Source organism: Heteronotia binoei, chromosome 13 (genome assembly GCF_032191835.1).
Source record: "Heteronotia binoei isolate CCM8104 ecotype False Entrance Well chromosome 13, APGP_CSIRO_Hbin_v1, whole genome shotgun sequence".
Taxonomy (NCBI): domain Eukaryota; kingdom Metazoa; phylum Chordata; class Lepidosauria; order Squamata; family Gekkonidae; genus Heteronotia; species Heteronotia binoei.
Genome location: NC_083235.1, coordinates 23,274,918 through 23,290,329, shown reverse-complemented (window position 1 = coordinate 23,290,329; position 15,412 = coordinate 23,274,918). Strand labels below are relative to the sequence as shown.

At 50.0% G+C, this 15,412-nt stretch overlaps 1 protein-coding gene across 1 annotated transcript in view; it reads right to left on the bottom strand.

Moving 5' to 3' along the window:
- Positions 1–732: 732 nt before the first annotated feature.
- ITGA5 (integrin subunit alpha 5) overlaps positions 733–15,412 on the bottom strand; it is a 114,545-nt gene continuing 99,865 nt past the window's right edge. Inside the window, exons 23-30 of the mRNA XM_060252503.1 lie at positions 13,994–14,074; positions 13,185–13,290; positions 12,121–12,273; positions 11,389–11,493; positions 9,632–9,745; positions 8,606–8,707; positions 3,601–3,723; positions 733–1,715 (exon numbers count right to left, since the gene is read on the bottom strand). Of these exons, the coding sequence (XP_060108486.1) occupies positions 1,632–1,715; positions 3,601–3,723; positions 8,606–8,707; positions 9,632–9,745; positions 11,389–11,493; positions 12,121–12,273; positions 13,185–13,290; positions 13,994–14,074 (868 nt within the window). The 3' untranslated portion in view covers positions 733–1,631. The remainder of the gene's footprint in view (positions 1,716–3,600; positions 3,724–8,605; positions 8,708–9,631; positions 9,746–11,388; positions 11,494–12,120; positions 12,274–13,184; positions 13,291–13,993; positions 14,075–15,412) is intronic.

The following is a 15,412-nucleotide window of genomic DNA, read 5'->3' as shown; positions in this document are numbered from 1 at the left end:
GAACGTCTGCTGTTAAGTGCATCTAGAACCTGTATCACTGTATTGCTAGGCTAAACCAAGGTGGTGAGAAAAGACAAGGGAATTGTTCTTCCGTTGCTCATGGAGCGAGGTCTGTTTGGCGGAGAGTCAAAGGGCTCTTGGTCTGGGGACCCTGCATCACTCCAGATAGCTTTAAGCCAGATACCTTTAACCAGTTATGAAGGTAAAAAGCCAGGGGGGGAGTGAGAGGCCATCCAGTGTTTTCCAGAGTGCCACATGTATGATTTATCAACCCACAGGGTGGAAATTGCAGGTGTGGGGTCACAGGAATAAACAGCTTTGAAAGAGGATTAGACAGATCCATGGAGAATTATCAACAGTAGCCACAGGAACTGAGGGGAACCTCCACACTGATAGGCAGTAATCACCTGAATCCCAGAGTCAGGAGGCAATATCAGGGGAAGGCCTCGGTCTCTCTGCCCGGTTGCTGGCCCTCCAGAGGAACTGGTTGGCCACTGTGTGAAATAGGAAGCTGGACGAGAGGGACTACTGGTCTGATCCAGCAGGCATTTCTTATGTTCAAATGTTAGCCAATCAAAAGTATCTGAATTCCAAGGCAGAGTTGAAAACTTGGGCTCCCCAAAATGCCCTCTTTAATTCTGACAGCCCCACGACCCCCACACCTTGGCTAATCCTTGCAGCAAACCAATCAGGCGTAGCTGCTGCTCTTCTCGGAATAAAAGACAGCATGGGAAATGTGGAAGCTTTTATTGCACATGGACATCTTAAATTAAAAACAGCAACCCTCGTCTCCGCCACTAGGAGGCGGCAGCAGCTTCCTCATTTCTTTCTCTTTTTTTTTTTTTTTTTTTAATAATTAAAGTGGCATCTGAAAAATAAATTCTCTAGCGGTTTCCGGAGATCAGTGCGAAGACTGTCGGCAAGTCCGGGCCGACACCGGGCGATGGCTTGGCTTCCTTCAACGTGGCAAATCTTTGGCGTTTTGGGGGGAGCGTCTGGCCTCCCCAGCTTCAGTCTCTGTCCCACGTCACCCCCCCTCCCCCGCAGGAACCAGGCTGGAGGGAAGACAGGAAGGGGAGCCCAAGAGCCTCCATCCCGGTCCGCGGAGGAGAAAGCTGGATTTGGGAGGTGATTGTGCTTTTATTTCCTTCTTCCTTTGGCTGAGCCGTGGCATTTCGGAAGGGGTCCGGCAGCTCGGGCGCTGTCCAAACGAGCACCCTCGTGACCCCCCCACAGGCGGACGGAACAGACAGCGTCAATGTAGGGGGCCTGAGATCAGGCCAGCACCGGCCGCTCCGGCGGCTTCAAGTATTCCCTTTGGCTGGGAAGGGATGCCCGCTGCAACGCCCCACCAGGGCACAGTGTGTTTGTAAGATCCGAGCCCCAGGGAAGCGGAGGGGGGGCATCGAGACTCTGAAGGCTGGTCCGGTGGCCCCTTTCCACTGAGGGGCGGAGGGGCTCATCGTGCTGGGCTCTGTTTGCAGTGGCACCGCATCGTCTTTTGCCCGGCTGGTGTGAGCCCCACTTCCCTCCCCCGGCGCTCGCCACGGGCCGTCCTGGTGCCTCGTTGCAGGGTAGCAGCGGCGACACACATGCACAGCACACACATGCGGAGGGTGACGCCGGGCCTGCTAGGCCTCCGAAGCTGCCTGTGGCTTCAGCTGAGCCTTCTCCATCGCTGTGCCGTAAGGAAGAGAGCGCTTGAAAAAACCCAGCTGGGGAAGAAAACAGAGATCAGGTTTTAGGGATAGCACAGCACAGACAGCTTCAAGAGGGGAAGACGACAACTGCAGATTTATACCCCGCCCTTCTCTCTGAATCAGTCTCAGAGCGGCTGACAATCTCCTTTATTTCCTTCTCCCACAACAGACACCCTGCGAGGTGGGTGGGGCTGAGAGAGCTCTCACAGCAGCTGCCCTTTCAAGGACAACTCCTACGAGAGCTATGGCTAACCCAAGGCTGCAGCTGCAAGTGGAGGATGGGAAATCAAACCCGGATAAGCATATGGAACGGAGGTCCATCAGGACTATGAGCCACAAGTTACAGTTGGTGGTACACTCTGTTGGGGGCATATTATTGGTGCTTGGGCAGGGACTGCAGTTAGAGGGCATATCTACCCCCTCCCTCCCCAGTGATTTCAATTGCATGGGAGGGGTATCCAGGAGCAGCTGCTGCCCCTCCCACACCAGTTTGGTGTAGCGGTTAAGTGTGCACACTCTTATCTGGGAGAACCGGGTTTGATTCCCCTTTCCTCCACTTGCAGCTGCTGGAATGGCCTTGGGTCAGCCACAGCTCTGGCAGAGGTTGTCCTTGAAAGGGCAGATTCTGGGAGAGCTCTCTCAGCCCCACCCACCTCACAGGGTGTTTGTTGTTGGGGGTGGGGGAGGAAGATAAAGGAGATTCTGAGCCGCTCTGAGACTCTGAGATTCAGAGTAACGGGCGGGATATAAATCCAGTGTCTTTTTTTTACTGCAGATTTATACCCTGCCCCTCTCTCTGAATCAGAGACTCAAAGCGGCTTACAATCTTCTATGTCTTCACAACAGACACCCTGTGAAGTGGGTGGGGCTGAAAGGGCTCTCACAGCAGCTGCCCTTTCAAGGACAACCTCTGCCAGAGCTATGGCTGACCCAAGGCCATTCTAGCAGGTGCATGTAGAGGAGTGGGGAATCAAACCCGATCCTTCCAGATAAGAGTCCGCACACTTAACCACTACACCAAACTGGCTGCTCTTCTTAAAAACCTGGAGGAGCAGCGGCTGCTTCTGGTACCCCCTCCTGTGTAATTTAAATCCTGTGGGGAGGGAGGGGGTGGCCCCACCGCGTCACAGCTTTCACCCCTGTGGTGGTGGCAGGGGAGAGGGGGGGGAAGGTTGGGGGCACCTGAGTTGGGACACCTGACAGGAAGTCATGGGGAGGGCCCTTACAGGCCCCCCCTGCAGCCACAGGCCTGTTTCTACAAACATTTGGCAAGCACCAGGAGGGGTGTCAACAGACACGATGACACCCACCGGCACTATGTTGGAGACCCCGGGTTTAAGCAGAGAGAGAAAGAACACGAAGAGTCTCAAGCAAAGTCCAGCACAACAATCTGGAGAAACGTCGACTGCGGGGTGACATGATAGAGGTTTACAAGATAATGCATGGGTTGGAGAAAGTAGAGAAAGAAGTACTTTTCTCCCTTTCTCACAATACAAGAACTCGTGGGCATTCGATGAAATTGCTGAGCAGACAGGTTAAAACGGATAAAAGGAAGTACTTCTTCACCCAAAGGGTGATTAACATGTGGAATTCACTGCCACAGGAGGTGGTGGCGGCCACAAGCATAGCCACCTTCAAGAGGGGTTTAGATAAAAATATGGAGCAGAGGTCCATCAGTGGCTATTAGCCACAGTGTGTGTGTGTATAAAAAAATTTTTTTGCCACTGTGTGACACAGAGTGTTGGACTGGATGGGCCATTGGCCTGATCTAACATGGCTTCTCTTATGTTCTTATGGAGCGCCTTCTGCAACAATCTTACAGCCATGTGCCGTGCAGGCAACTCTGACATGCATCTGGCCCTGCAGAGATCTAACGCTCCCCTCCCTCCGGCCATCATACCTTGTATAGGACATAGATGAGCAAAGCCAGTAGTAGTAGTCCAATCAGAATGGCCAAGATGATGATCCAGAGAGGGACTCCCTGGCTTGTCTCTGCTTTGGCCCAGTACAGTGAGGTTGACACCTATTTGCAGAAAGGAAGAACAGATTAATGCTCTGATACCATCACCTGTGGTGTCAAAAGTCGGGCATCATCGCAGACTGCAATAGGACTGAAGCCCAGTCACTGGGAAGGTTAGAGGTCTCTGGGAGTGTGGTGGTGGGGAGATAGCTGCAAATTTCCTGCATTGTGCAGGGGGTTGGACTAGATGACCCCTGGGGAGCTTCCACTGTGTTTCTATGAATAAGACAGACACTGGTCTGAACCAGTTAAGTAATTCTTAAGGGAGGGGGGTTGTATTCTTCTGTTTGTATGTGCGCACGCATGCCTGGAAGTCATGGCAATTTCTGGCGACCCCTCCTGGGGGATGGAGGATGTTCAGAAGTGGCTTGATACAACCTGCCTCTGCCTCCCACTCCTGGTATTCCAAGGAGGTCTCCCATCCAAGTACTTGCCAGGTTCTGCTTAGATTCCAAGATCTGATGAGATCCGGCTTGCCTGGGCTATCCAGGTCAGGGCAGCATAGTCATTCTTATGGACTGGCACATCTCTCATCTTTTATTAATTTTTTTAAAAAAAAAACATAAAGACCAACCGATAATACAGACAAGTGTACCCTGGGACAACCTCTGTATGCTAAGTGAAACGTAGGCATTCAGAGTCCTGAAACAGAGGATCTTAGATATTGAGAAACAGTCCCTTTGTTCTTCTGGACATAAAACTTGTTCCCCTTTAGAATTTGGTATCTTCCTAGATCATGGGCTGCCTGCTGACTACTTTTCCCAGATTATTTCACCCCAGTTATGCCGCTCCTTTATGTTAGCAAGACTCAATGTTCTACCCTCAGTGGTCCTTGTTGGAGCAAGAATCTACATAAACCCAGTCTGACAGCTACAGTATGACAGCTGGTGATCTAGCTGCCAGGCTAGGTCACAGTGACCTGATCAGCAGACCGGCTTGAGCCGGCAGAAGCCAAGTGATGCAATCTGCTGAGTCAGCACGGCCAGGATTGGCTGCTTGGACTATATATGATCTGTGTGTGCATCACACAGGTCTCTCCCTGTGAGATGGTGGTTAGGCGAAGCACTTTGTCCGTGGAGGTGATATTGTATAGACTGCACAAGAGAGCACTTGTCGTGTATATATGTTAATACACCTTTTGGCACTAGTTGCACGCGTCTGCCTGATTTTCTTTCCTGAAGCCCTGTGTCGGGCAAGTCATCTCCCTCACTCTGCTACTCCCGCTCCGACAGGGTTATGGGCCCAGGGCGGTTCCGCTGCGCGGAGGAGAGAGTTGAGAGTTGAGCTGACTGTGAGTTTGGAAAGAGCCGGAGGCGAGGAACGCCGGTGAAGGACACAGAAGCACCACCGTTCTCTGTTTGAGAGCCAGAGGGACGTCGGCAGCCAGCTGTGAGGAGGAGTCGGCACGATGGCTCAGCAACAGCTTGGAGTAGCCGTTGAGAAGCTCACCTCAGCCAACTACGCGGTGTGGAGCCTGAGAATGCAACACTACCTCAAGCGTGAAGGGCAATGGCTGTTCGTGAGTAACCCCCCTGCTGACTTATCTCCTGCCGAGACTGTGTTATCGGATAAGGCACTGGCCAACATAGTGCTGTCTATAGGAGATGACCAGCTGGTTTATGTGCGAGGGAAGGACACTCCCAAGGCTGCCTGGGACGCGTTGAGTGCGGTGCATGTTAGCACCACTGCTGGTTCCCTCATGGCCTTGACAAGGAGGATGTTCCGCACCGTTATGCCGGCTGGAGGGTGTGTGAAAGATCACATCAAACGGCTAACGGACTGTTTCGTTGAGCTGGAGGCAAGAGGCAAGACTGTAGCTCCAGACGACAGAGTGTACATTTTGCTGTCGTCGTTGCCACCTGAGTACACTCCCCTGATAACTTCTCTGGAGACGGTGGACGTAGCGACCCTGACCATGGAATACGTCTGTGCCCACCTGCTTGACTTCCAAGAGAGAATTGCGGCCGTGAGCTGTCCGGGGGTGTCGGCCAGGCAGCGTGCTGTTATCGGTGTGTCCGGGAAGACAGCCAAGAATGAGCCAGCTTTCGCTGCTGGCAGGCGTCCGAAGGTGGAGGAAGTGGAGCCGACTGCGTTTGCAGTCCGTCGCTGCTATGGATGCGGGTCGTCGCAGCACCTGCTCCGAGCTTGCCCTGAGAGGGAGAAGAGGCGGGGGCGTGTGCGGCGAGAGCGGAGGACCGCCAGCCCGTGTGAGGAAGCAACCCGGCTGGTCACGTCTGCAGTAGAGAGCACAGGGTCTGCTTGGATTTTAGACTCCGGGGCAACGAGCCATCTCTGCTGCGAGAAGGAGTTGTTGAAAAACATTGACAGTCCTGAGCATAAGTATGTGAGATTGGCTGATGGGACCACTGCCAATTCTGTTTGCTCAGGCAATGTGGAATTTCCTGCACTGAAATGTATGTTGCAAAATGTGTTGTATGTACCCTCACTGCAGTCTAACCTGTTGAGTGTTAGCACACTGTTTGACCAGGGATACCAGGTGAGATTTGAGAAAACCTGCTGCAAAATCCTGGGAGGTGGGGGAAAGTTGCTTGTGACAGGAAAGAGGGAAGGTAAACTGTATGTGGTCCAGAGTGATTGTGCCCAGGTGGCTCAGGTGTCGAATGAGCCTGTGCACAATAATTGTATACATTTGCTCCATAGGAGACTTGGGCACTGCGGATTTAGGGCGTTAAAGAAAACCCTGGAGCTTGTGCCTAGTTTGAAAGTAAATCCTTGCAAATGTTACTTGGATTGCCAGGTCTGCAAGAAGACCAAAAGCAAGGCGTGTGCTGTTGCTAAAGAAAGCTCAAGGGAAAGCACACGAGCCCTGGAACTAGTCCATTTAGACGTTATTGGCCCATTGCCAAAGAGTCTGTCGGGGAGGAGATACTGCTTGGTGGCCACCGACGACCACACGAGGTACGTGTGGGTTTTCACCATGGTGCATAAGTCTGAGGTGTATAAGACATTCACCAAGTGGGTCAAAGCAGTGGAGAGACAATTAGGGGTTAATCTCCTAGCTGTACAAACCGACAGAGGGGGGGAATTCTTATCTAACCAGATGAAACGTTGGCTGGAGAACAAGGGCATTGCCCACCGTCTGACGAACCCGGCAACGCCCCGAGAAAATGGGCATGGGGCTGTATTGCAGAATGTGATGTATTGCATGTTAGAGGATGCACAACTGCCAATGACCTATTGGGCAGAAACCATACATGCAGCTGTTTTTTTGCAAAATAGGGTTTGGTGTAATACTGTGAAAAATGTGCCTTACAGGTTACTGTTGAACAAGACCCCAGATTTGAGTTCTTTAAAAGTCTTTGGGTCACGGGCTCGGGTTGGCATCCACTCCACGAGTAGCGGGGAGGGGGATGTCCGGGCAGAGAGCCTAATTTTTCTGGGCTACAAGCCAAGGGCCAGGTGTTATCGTTTCTGCAATAGCAAAAGCAAGATAACACTTAGTAAGAGTGCCCAGTTCAATGAAGAAAGCAGCTGGCCAAGGTTGCACTCCTTGCAGAAACAATTTGTCCTGCTGCCAAGTAGCGATAACGATGTTGGAGCGCAGCCCAGAACTCCAGCCCAGGAGGTGGCACCCAGTGGGGCTGGAGAAGGTGAGCCGAATGCTGGCACAGAGCCTGACGAGCAGAGTCAGGAGGCAGAGCCTCAAATGCAGGAACTGGAGGTAAAGTGTGAGAGTCAGGAGGTTCAACACCCAATTACAGGGGCAGAGCAACCAGCCCAGGAGGTGGGAACAGAGCAACCCGAAGAAGACAAAGCTGGTCCAAGCACAGGGCCACGGGTGTCTGCCAGGTCCACCAAAGGCCAACGTCCCGCTAGGTACAAGTGTCCCTATGTCACTCTGACTGTCAATCCAGACCCACCCGGATTTGAGGAAATGTTAAAAGAAAAGGCTAAGAAATGGAAAGCCTGGGTGGCAGAGTGCGAGGCAAGGGAGAAGGAGGCTGAAGCCAAGCGTCTGAAAGAGCTGGCTGAACAGGAACACGATGATGTGTTTTACAATCATGATGAGTTCCTGAACGAATTCCGGAAAGGGTTCCGAGCTACGTAAATATGAACTGTAATGTTGCTGGTGGACATGTATGTAAACTGTGTAAAGTGTTTTGGTGCACTGGGTTTAAATAGATTAGGAGGTGTGTTGGAGCAAGAATCTACATAAACCCAGTCTGACAGCTACAGTATGACAGCTGGTGATCTAGCTGCCAGGCTAGGTCACAGTGACCTGATCAGCAGACCGGCTTGAGCCGGCAGAAGCCAAGTGATGCAATCTGCTGAGTCAGCACGGCCAGGATTGGCTGCTTGGACTATATATGATCTGTGTGTGCATCACACAGGTCTCTCCCTGTGAGATGGTGGTTAGGCGAAGCACTTTGTCCGTGGAGGTGATATTGTATAGACTGCACAAGAGAGCACTTGTCGTGTATATATGTTAATACACCTTTTGGCACTAGTTGCACGCGTCTGCCTGATTTTCTTTCCTGAAGCCCTGTGTCGGGCAAGTCATCTCCCTCACTCTGCTACTCCCGCTCCGACAGTCCTGTCTGGGAGGTTTGCCAACATCCCTTATCAGGATAGAGTCTGCCCATGTAATGGAAGGCGCCTTGAAACGGTCGCCCATGTCCTACTTCACTGTGATTTTTATGGATTACCTGAAGCGGTTAGGTTTTTTTTTCTACTATCCAACCAATGTTCCCATATCACAAGCCTAGTCGCAAAGTACCTTTTGGCTGCCATAACAATCAGGGAGCAAAAGACTAGCTCCGCTTCTTGATGGTTGACTGATTTTTATAGCTGAAACTCCATGTAAATTTGCCACGCTGTACTTTTTATTTCTATGCCAATAAAGGGGATTGGAGATAATACAGACCTTGACGAGGGCGGAGGGGAGCTCTTGAGGCTGGATCTCATAGGGCACCCGTTGCACGTGATAGGCGGCCTCACACTGTACGGCCTGAGGATAGCTCTCTCGCTGCAGGAGTGCAAATGAAAGTGGGAAGAGAATGAGAACAGGGAGAAGAAGAAGATGATGATGATGGTATTGGATTTATATCCCGCCCTTCACTCTGAAACTCAGAGCGGCTCACAATCTCTACCTTCCTCCCCCACAACAGAAACCCTGTGAGGTAGGTGGGGCTGAGAGAGCTCTGACAGAAGCTGTCCTTTCAAGGACAGCTCTGGGAGAGCTATGGCTGACTCAAGGCCATTCCAGCAGCTGCAAGTAGAGGAGTGGGTAATCAAACCCGGTTCTCCCAGATAAGAGTCCGCGCATTTAACCACTACACCCAACTGGAGGAACACTTGATGGGTGTGTGGATCTCTTTTGCAAGGTGACCCTCCCCTCTGGAAAAAGCCGCCAGGGGATTCTTTCATTAATGCCATCTCAATCTGCAGCTCAAGATAAGGGAAGTGAGAAGTCAGCTCCGGGCAGAGGGGGATGGTTCTGGACAGGCGCAGCAGCTGCAAGGAGTCTCAAAGTGACACGGAGCCTGCCAGCAGGCGGTGTGCCCTCTAAGATGAGTTAGCATGAGTTGGCTCAGTTTTGTAGCCACTGGCTCACACCTTTTTGTCTTAGCTCAGGAAGGATGGCCCCAGAGCAAGCTAATTTATGCAGTAGCTCACAACTTTAATGTCAGCAGCTAACAAAGTAGAAAGGCTCCTGCTGTGTTTTGGCCACTGTGTGATGGACTGGATGGGCCATTGGCCTGATCCAACATGGCTTCTCTTAGGTTCTTATGTTTTGCTCACAAGACTCCACAACTTAGAGGGAGCATTGCCAGCAGGTACCCAGTAATCTCTTGCAAAAACATAGCTGTTGGCGCCCAAGACTGAAATTCAACTCCAAAGCTGAAAAAGCAGGGACTGGAAACCACCAGATTGGGTGCATGGTTCTTACCTGATGGAAGTTCTTGGCCCAGATGCGGAAGCAGAGGTGCAAGGCGGCCCTCTCCTGCCTTTGCAGCGCCCCCATGTGGCAGCGCAGCTGGAAACAGTCGTCCCCATTGCATTTCTGCAAGGCAAGAAAAGGATGCTGAGGACGCCGGGAGAGAGACAAACCCTCTTCACCCTAACCATTGGCTGCCCACAAAGACACAAGGTAGGAACTGAGGCCAGTCAGTGATCTGATCCAGTAGGTCCCAGTGACTGGGATCTAGTGTCATCTCCAGCTCACATTGGATACCATCGCCATTATATTGGGGCTGGAGCAGAAAAGTAAAATTTGATCTGAGGACACAATCGAAGAGGGTGCATCCCTGTGATTTTGAAAGAGTCCTATAAACAATGAACAATGTGCAGCTGATCAGCTGGTAGACTCGACTGTATTTTGCAAGCTGAGCCTTCATTTTATTTTTGACTTTGTATGGAACAAATCAATGAGAAGAAATTAACTGACTCGCCGGCTGTTCCTGTAACTTAATGATCTAATGGGGAAAGGAATGAGATAATATCTGAACATATATGAACATATGAAGCTGCCTTATACCGAATCAGATCCTGGTCCATCAAAGTCAGTCTTGTCTACTCAGACTGGCAGCGGCTCTCCAAGGTCTCAAGCTGAGGTTTTTCACACCTACTTGCCTGGACCCTTTTTAGTTGGAGATGCCGGGGACTGAACCTGGGACCTTCTGCTTACCAAGCAGATGCTCTACCACTGAGCCACCGTCCCTCCCTCCTGCTGATGGTCGACAGACACTGTTGAATATTCTAGTCTTGTATATGCTGATTCTTCTTCTGACAGTGGGTACCAGAGTCTTCAGAATATTTCTGAAATTTTCCCTTTTGGTAATGAAAACTAACTAATTGGCCAGAGTCAACATTACCTCAGGTTGCTGCAGACAGGGTTGTCTTAGGGTCTGATGATGTGTTACAAAGTTCTCAGATCGTGTCCAGGTAAATGGTGTGGGGACACAGTTTAAGCGTCCTTTCCCCTCAGCCCATGGTCCCTATCCTACTTAAGCTGCCACACACCTGGGAATTCAATTCTCAGTGAGGAACCTGCAGGGTAAGTGACTGAAAGTCCTCCTGACAGACCCCTTTGTGACCCGAGGGTCTTTGCAAGGCAATGAGGCCCTTAGATTTCCAGTGTTGTGAAAAGAGACTTTTGGGGGGAGGCGGGGTTTGGAAAGGCACACAGGCATCTTGACCAATCCAGACCTTGAGGGTGGGACCCAAATGACTGGCAAGAAAGATTAATGTCACTGTTGCATTATCGGACCAACCGGATGACTGAACTTGAAGAAAGGGGAAATTTGAAACCTGCACAAAGGCCTGAGCCAGGGGTGGCCAAACTGTAGCTTGGGAGTCACTTGTGGCTCTTAAAGCTCCCACCACCCTAACCCTAACCCTAACCCATTATCCACCTTGGGGAAGGCATTTGTCTCTTTAAATTACTTCTCCAAGCCAAGCCAGCTGGCAGCTTAGAGAATGCATTTAAAGTTAAAGTTGTTTTCTTTCCACTTCTCTCTCCATCTCCCCATCTATTTTCCTTCCTTCCTTCCTCCCTCCCTCCCACATCTGACATTCTTGTGGCTCTCAGACATCTGACATTTATTCTGTGTGGCTCATACGTTAAGCACGTTTTGCCACCCCTGGCCTGGGCAAAGCACTAGGAAGGGACAGTGCACGAGAGAATGGATGAGGAATTGAGCTTACCAGAGTGAAACCGTTCCTTGCAGAGCTGCTGCTCCAGCCCACATCATGCCTCTGGACGTAATGCTGCTGATCGTGGCCAGGAAAAGATGTCGGGAGTGGATCCAACTACATATCCAAAGCAGGGGGGGGAGAGGGACAGAAGTTTGCTCCGCATCAAAGCAGGCGATGCTTACAAGCCCTCCATAACACTTTCAGTACCCTGCCCGGCTCTACTAATCTACATCAGTCAACTTGCAGAAAAGACTGACATACGAAGTTTTCATTTGGTATTTTACATCTGACAAAGGGAGGTCTGATTCATGAAAGCCGATCCTGATGCTGGAATAAACTTGGTCAGTCTGGAAGGTGCCACTTGATTTTGGTTTTACTCTGCTGCGCGTACTCCAGGAAGCCACTTGACAGCTAGCAAAGGACTGTCGAACCTGGAGCTGTAGTCGGTTTACTGAATGCAGTTAAACAGATTCAAATCTGGTAGCACCTCAGAGACCAACAAGAGTTTGGGGATTATGCACTTAACAGAGTCACGGCTGCTTTTCCACTACAGACCAGCATGACAACCCCCTCTGAAACTAACTGCAGTTAAGTCTTTCTTTTAAAGGCGTTCTTGCTCCTCTTCCTCCATTGCTTCCTATTCTGCATTAAACCACCCTCTGTTTGAATTCTAGCCCCAAAAGCCACATCACTGCCCAGCCCTCTCCGATTACTGCCCCCTAATACCTCATTCCTCATTACCTGGAGGCGAGATGGGTTGACGGGGTGGTTAGAGGAGCAATTGGCCAGTGCCAGATAGCGGGTGACATACTGCACATCTCGTCCGTTCGTTCGGATCGGGCAGCTGACATCCAAGATCCCTTTGCTGATGGCGCTTGGACCCTCGTTCCCAAACTGCAGGGCAGAAAGTAAAAAGGATCAACAAGAGAGCAATGACAAACCAAGTGGACAGAAGGGATATCCAGGAATAAAGAAAATGATGTGAGAATGATGGGTAAGCAAGGTGGGTATTAGAAAACTGGGCTCAATGTAAGAATGGTTGCGTTTCCTCTAAGGATGCTTCCTTTTCCCCTGGTTCACATAACGTTATGGATGCTTCCTGTCTGCCTGGTTCACATAACATTATGGATGCTTCCTGTCCTCCCTAGTTCACATAATGCTTGGATGCTTCTCATCCCCCTGGTTCACATGTTATGGATGCTTCCTGTCCGCCTAGTTCACATAATGCTATGGATGCTTCCTGTCCGCCTAGTTCACATAATGCTATGGATGCTTCCTGTCCTCCCTAGTTTACATTATTTTATGGATTCTTCATGTCCCTCCTAGCTCACATAATACTATGGCTACTTGTTGACCCTCCAGTTTACATAATGCTATGGATGCTTCCTTTCCTCCATAATTCAAATAATCTTGGCTAACAGGTTTAGGAACATGCACTTGGGCTGGGGGCCTCAATTTTAGCCCCTCAGGTGGTTTCTCACCTGTTGATTATTGGCTTTGCTAGGGTCACAAGGAAATGCAGCAGAGTCTCCTTTTCTCCTAACTAAAGATCTGAGGAAAAGTTGCTGAGGGGGAAAAAGTGTACTGATGTTTTTTTGGGGAGGCTAGAAAGGAGATCAGAAGATTACCGACATGAAGGACAGTCTACTTCATCGATGCAAAATGGCATTTGTATGTGTGTGGCAGGGGGAGAGAGAGATGAGGAAGGGAAGGATGGGCCTGAGGCTGGCTTCTAAAAGTGAGACTTCTCTCACCTGTATATGAACTCTCAGGCACTGCACCAGCACCAAGCTAATGATACTCACCTCATAGACATGACACATGCCAGGACCGACATCTTGCTCTCGAAGCACTGCCCGGCCAGGGACCCAGCCAGAGCCTGGAAGACCCAGGGTGTCTGGCTTGGATACTCTGTTGGAGGAACAGACAGGGTGTTCAGATAAAAGCAGAAATTTACCTGGAGGACCACTTACTCCCAAATGAACCTACCCAACCACTGTAAGGCCATCTTCCAAGGCACTGCTTCAGGGTTCCCCCACCTTCTGAGAACAGGTTGATGGCAACCCAGGAGTGGGCGTTATTGATCATGGCACCAAAACTCACCCCACGGAAAGGCATCTATTCCTTTCTGTCATTTTCTTCCACCAGTGGGTAAAGACTGTGAGGTGCTCCCTCATTGAATTCCTTCTTCTTGCCCTACGTTTTAACTATTGTTTTATATTTTTTAAATACATATTCCAGTTTTGGTTTTAACTAAAGTACCATTATTCTTATCATTCTTATTATACCCATAGCCAATCAGAACTCTTGTAGGGCAAAAGTCTCTCCTGACCCTGCCTACTTGCTGGGTGCCAGCAAAGGTGCTGGCAGGGGTCATGACACCCAAGGGCACCATGTTAGAGATCCCTGAGATAGAGTGTCAGATTAGGATCTGGAAGATCAAGGTTCCAAAGTGGTGTATAAATATATAATCATAATTTGTCTCCATTCATTGGGGAATTAGAAGGCAGAGCTTCTAAGCTGAAGAACACAACCTGTAGGCGAGATTGTTCTCCAGAATCTCTTTCACTTAAAACCTGAAATACAGCCCTTTTCCTCTGGGCATCCCACTCACTCGTGAGTCGAAAGACGAACGAGAGCCTCCACACGTAGGGTAAGTGACTTCACTTCGCTGTGGGAATTGTTGGCATTCTTGCTGTGGAGAAACAAGGCATGGTTATGTAAGACCATTGGGGTCATACAGCATATGAAAGGCTAGCGCAATGATGCACAGGGTTGTTAGGAGGCTTCTCTAGTCTGGATGCATGCCTCTTGGTCGTTTCCTTCCTCAAACATCAGGTATGCACAGGAAGCTGCATGCCATGGTGGCTTCCTAATAAATATGGGCGCCCAACAAAATAACCCAACACTTAAAGGAGTATTTTTCAGACTGGGATGGGGAAAGTCCTGGGCTTCCTTGGAAGCTTACCAGAAGTCTCTTAATATGAAGATCAGAAATTACAACCCTTCTCTGAAAGACAGCATAGCTGTGTCCAGGACTTTTTTTGAGCAGGAACACACAGGAACGCAGTTCCAGCTGATTGGCATCAGGAGGTATGGCCTAATATGCAAACGAGTTCCAGCTTGGCTTTTTCTACAAAAAGCCCCATGTGATACAATGTTGATGTCAGGGGTGTGCCCTAATATGCAAATACATCCCAGCTTGGCTTTTTCTACACAAAAAACCCTGTGTGGAAAAAATGGTAGTGTCAGGGGTGTGGCCTAATATGCAAATAAGTTCCCGCTGAACTTTTTCTACATAAAAAGCCCTGGCTGTGTCCCTCTGCAAAGTTAACCAAGGGAGGGTGGTGGTGGTGGTGTGGGATGCTGTAGAACTGAATTGCAACTTGGGGAAGGAGGGGGATACTGTATGCATCATGCATTAAAACTGGCAATTTTCCAGCTTAGAGTGAACACTGTTCCTAACTAAAGATCTGAGGAAGAGTTACTGAGGGGAAAAAAGTGTACTGCCCTTATGTTTTTTGTGAATGGTCTGTGTGACTGAAAGGCTAGGTTCTGCCTCTCCCTAAGAGCGACCAATGAGAGCGAATGGAATGCTGGGGAGCAACAGTTGGGAAAGGGCAGTTAAAAGAGAGCAGGGAAGCTGTGGAGGGAGCAGCCGGTGTGTCTGGCTGAGTGGAACTGTGGGGAAGAGCTGCTTAGAGCTGGCTGAAGGATCCCAATTGCTGGAATGGGGAAGCAGTTCAAAAGTTCTATTGGAAACAAAACATCCTATAACATCGACCTTGCTTTCTTCAGTGTTACATTCAAATCATAAACAAAAGTCAACTCCTCGTTTGCTTAAATCTGTGGCCTGTGTATCTCATGGAAAGAAGAAAAGAAAAGCAAAATGAAGGAAAAACCCAGGTTGTTTGCCTGTAACTGATGATCTTCGAATGGTTATCTGTGCAGTCCCGCACACCGGTTTGGCACCTGTGCTGGAACCTGACCTCGGAGAACTACAAGAGCGTTTTGGCATGCTTTTCTCCCATGC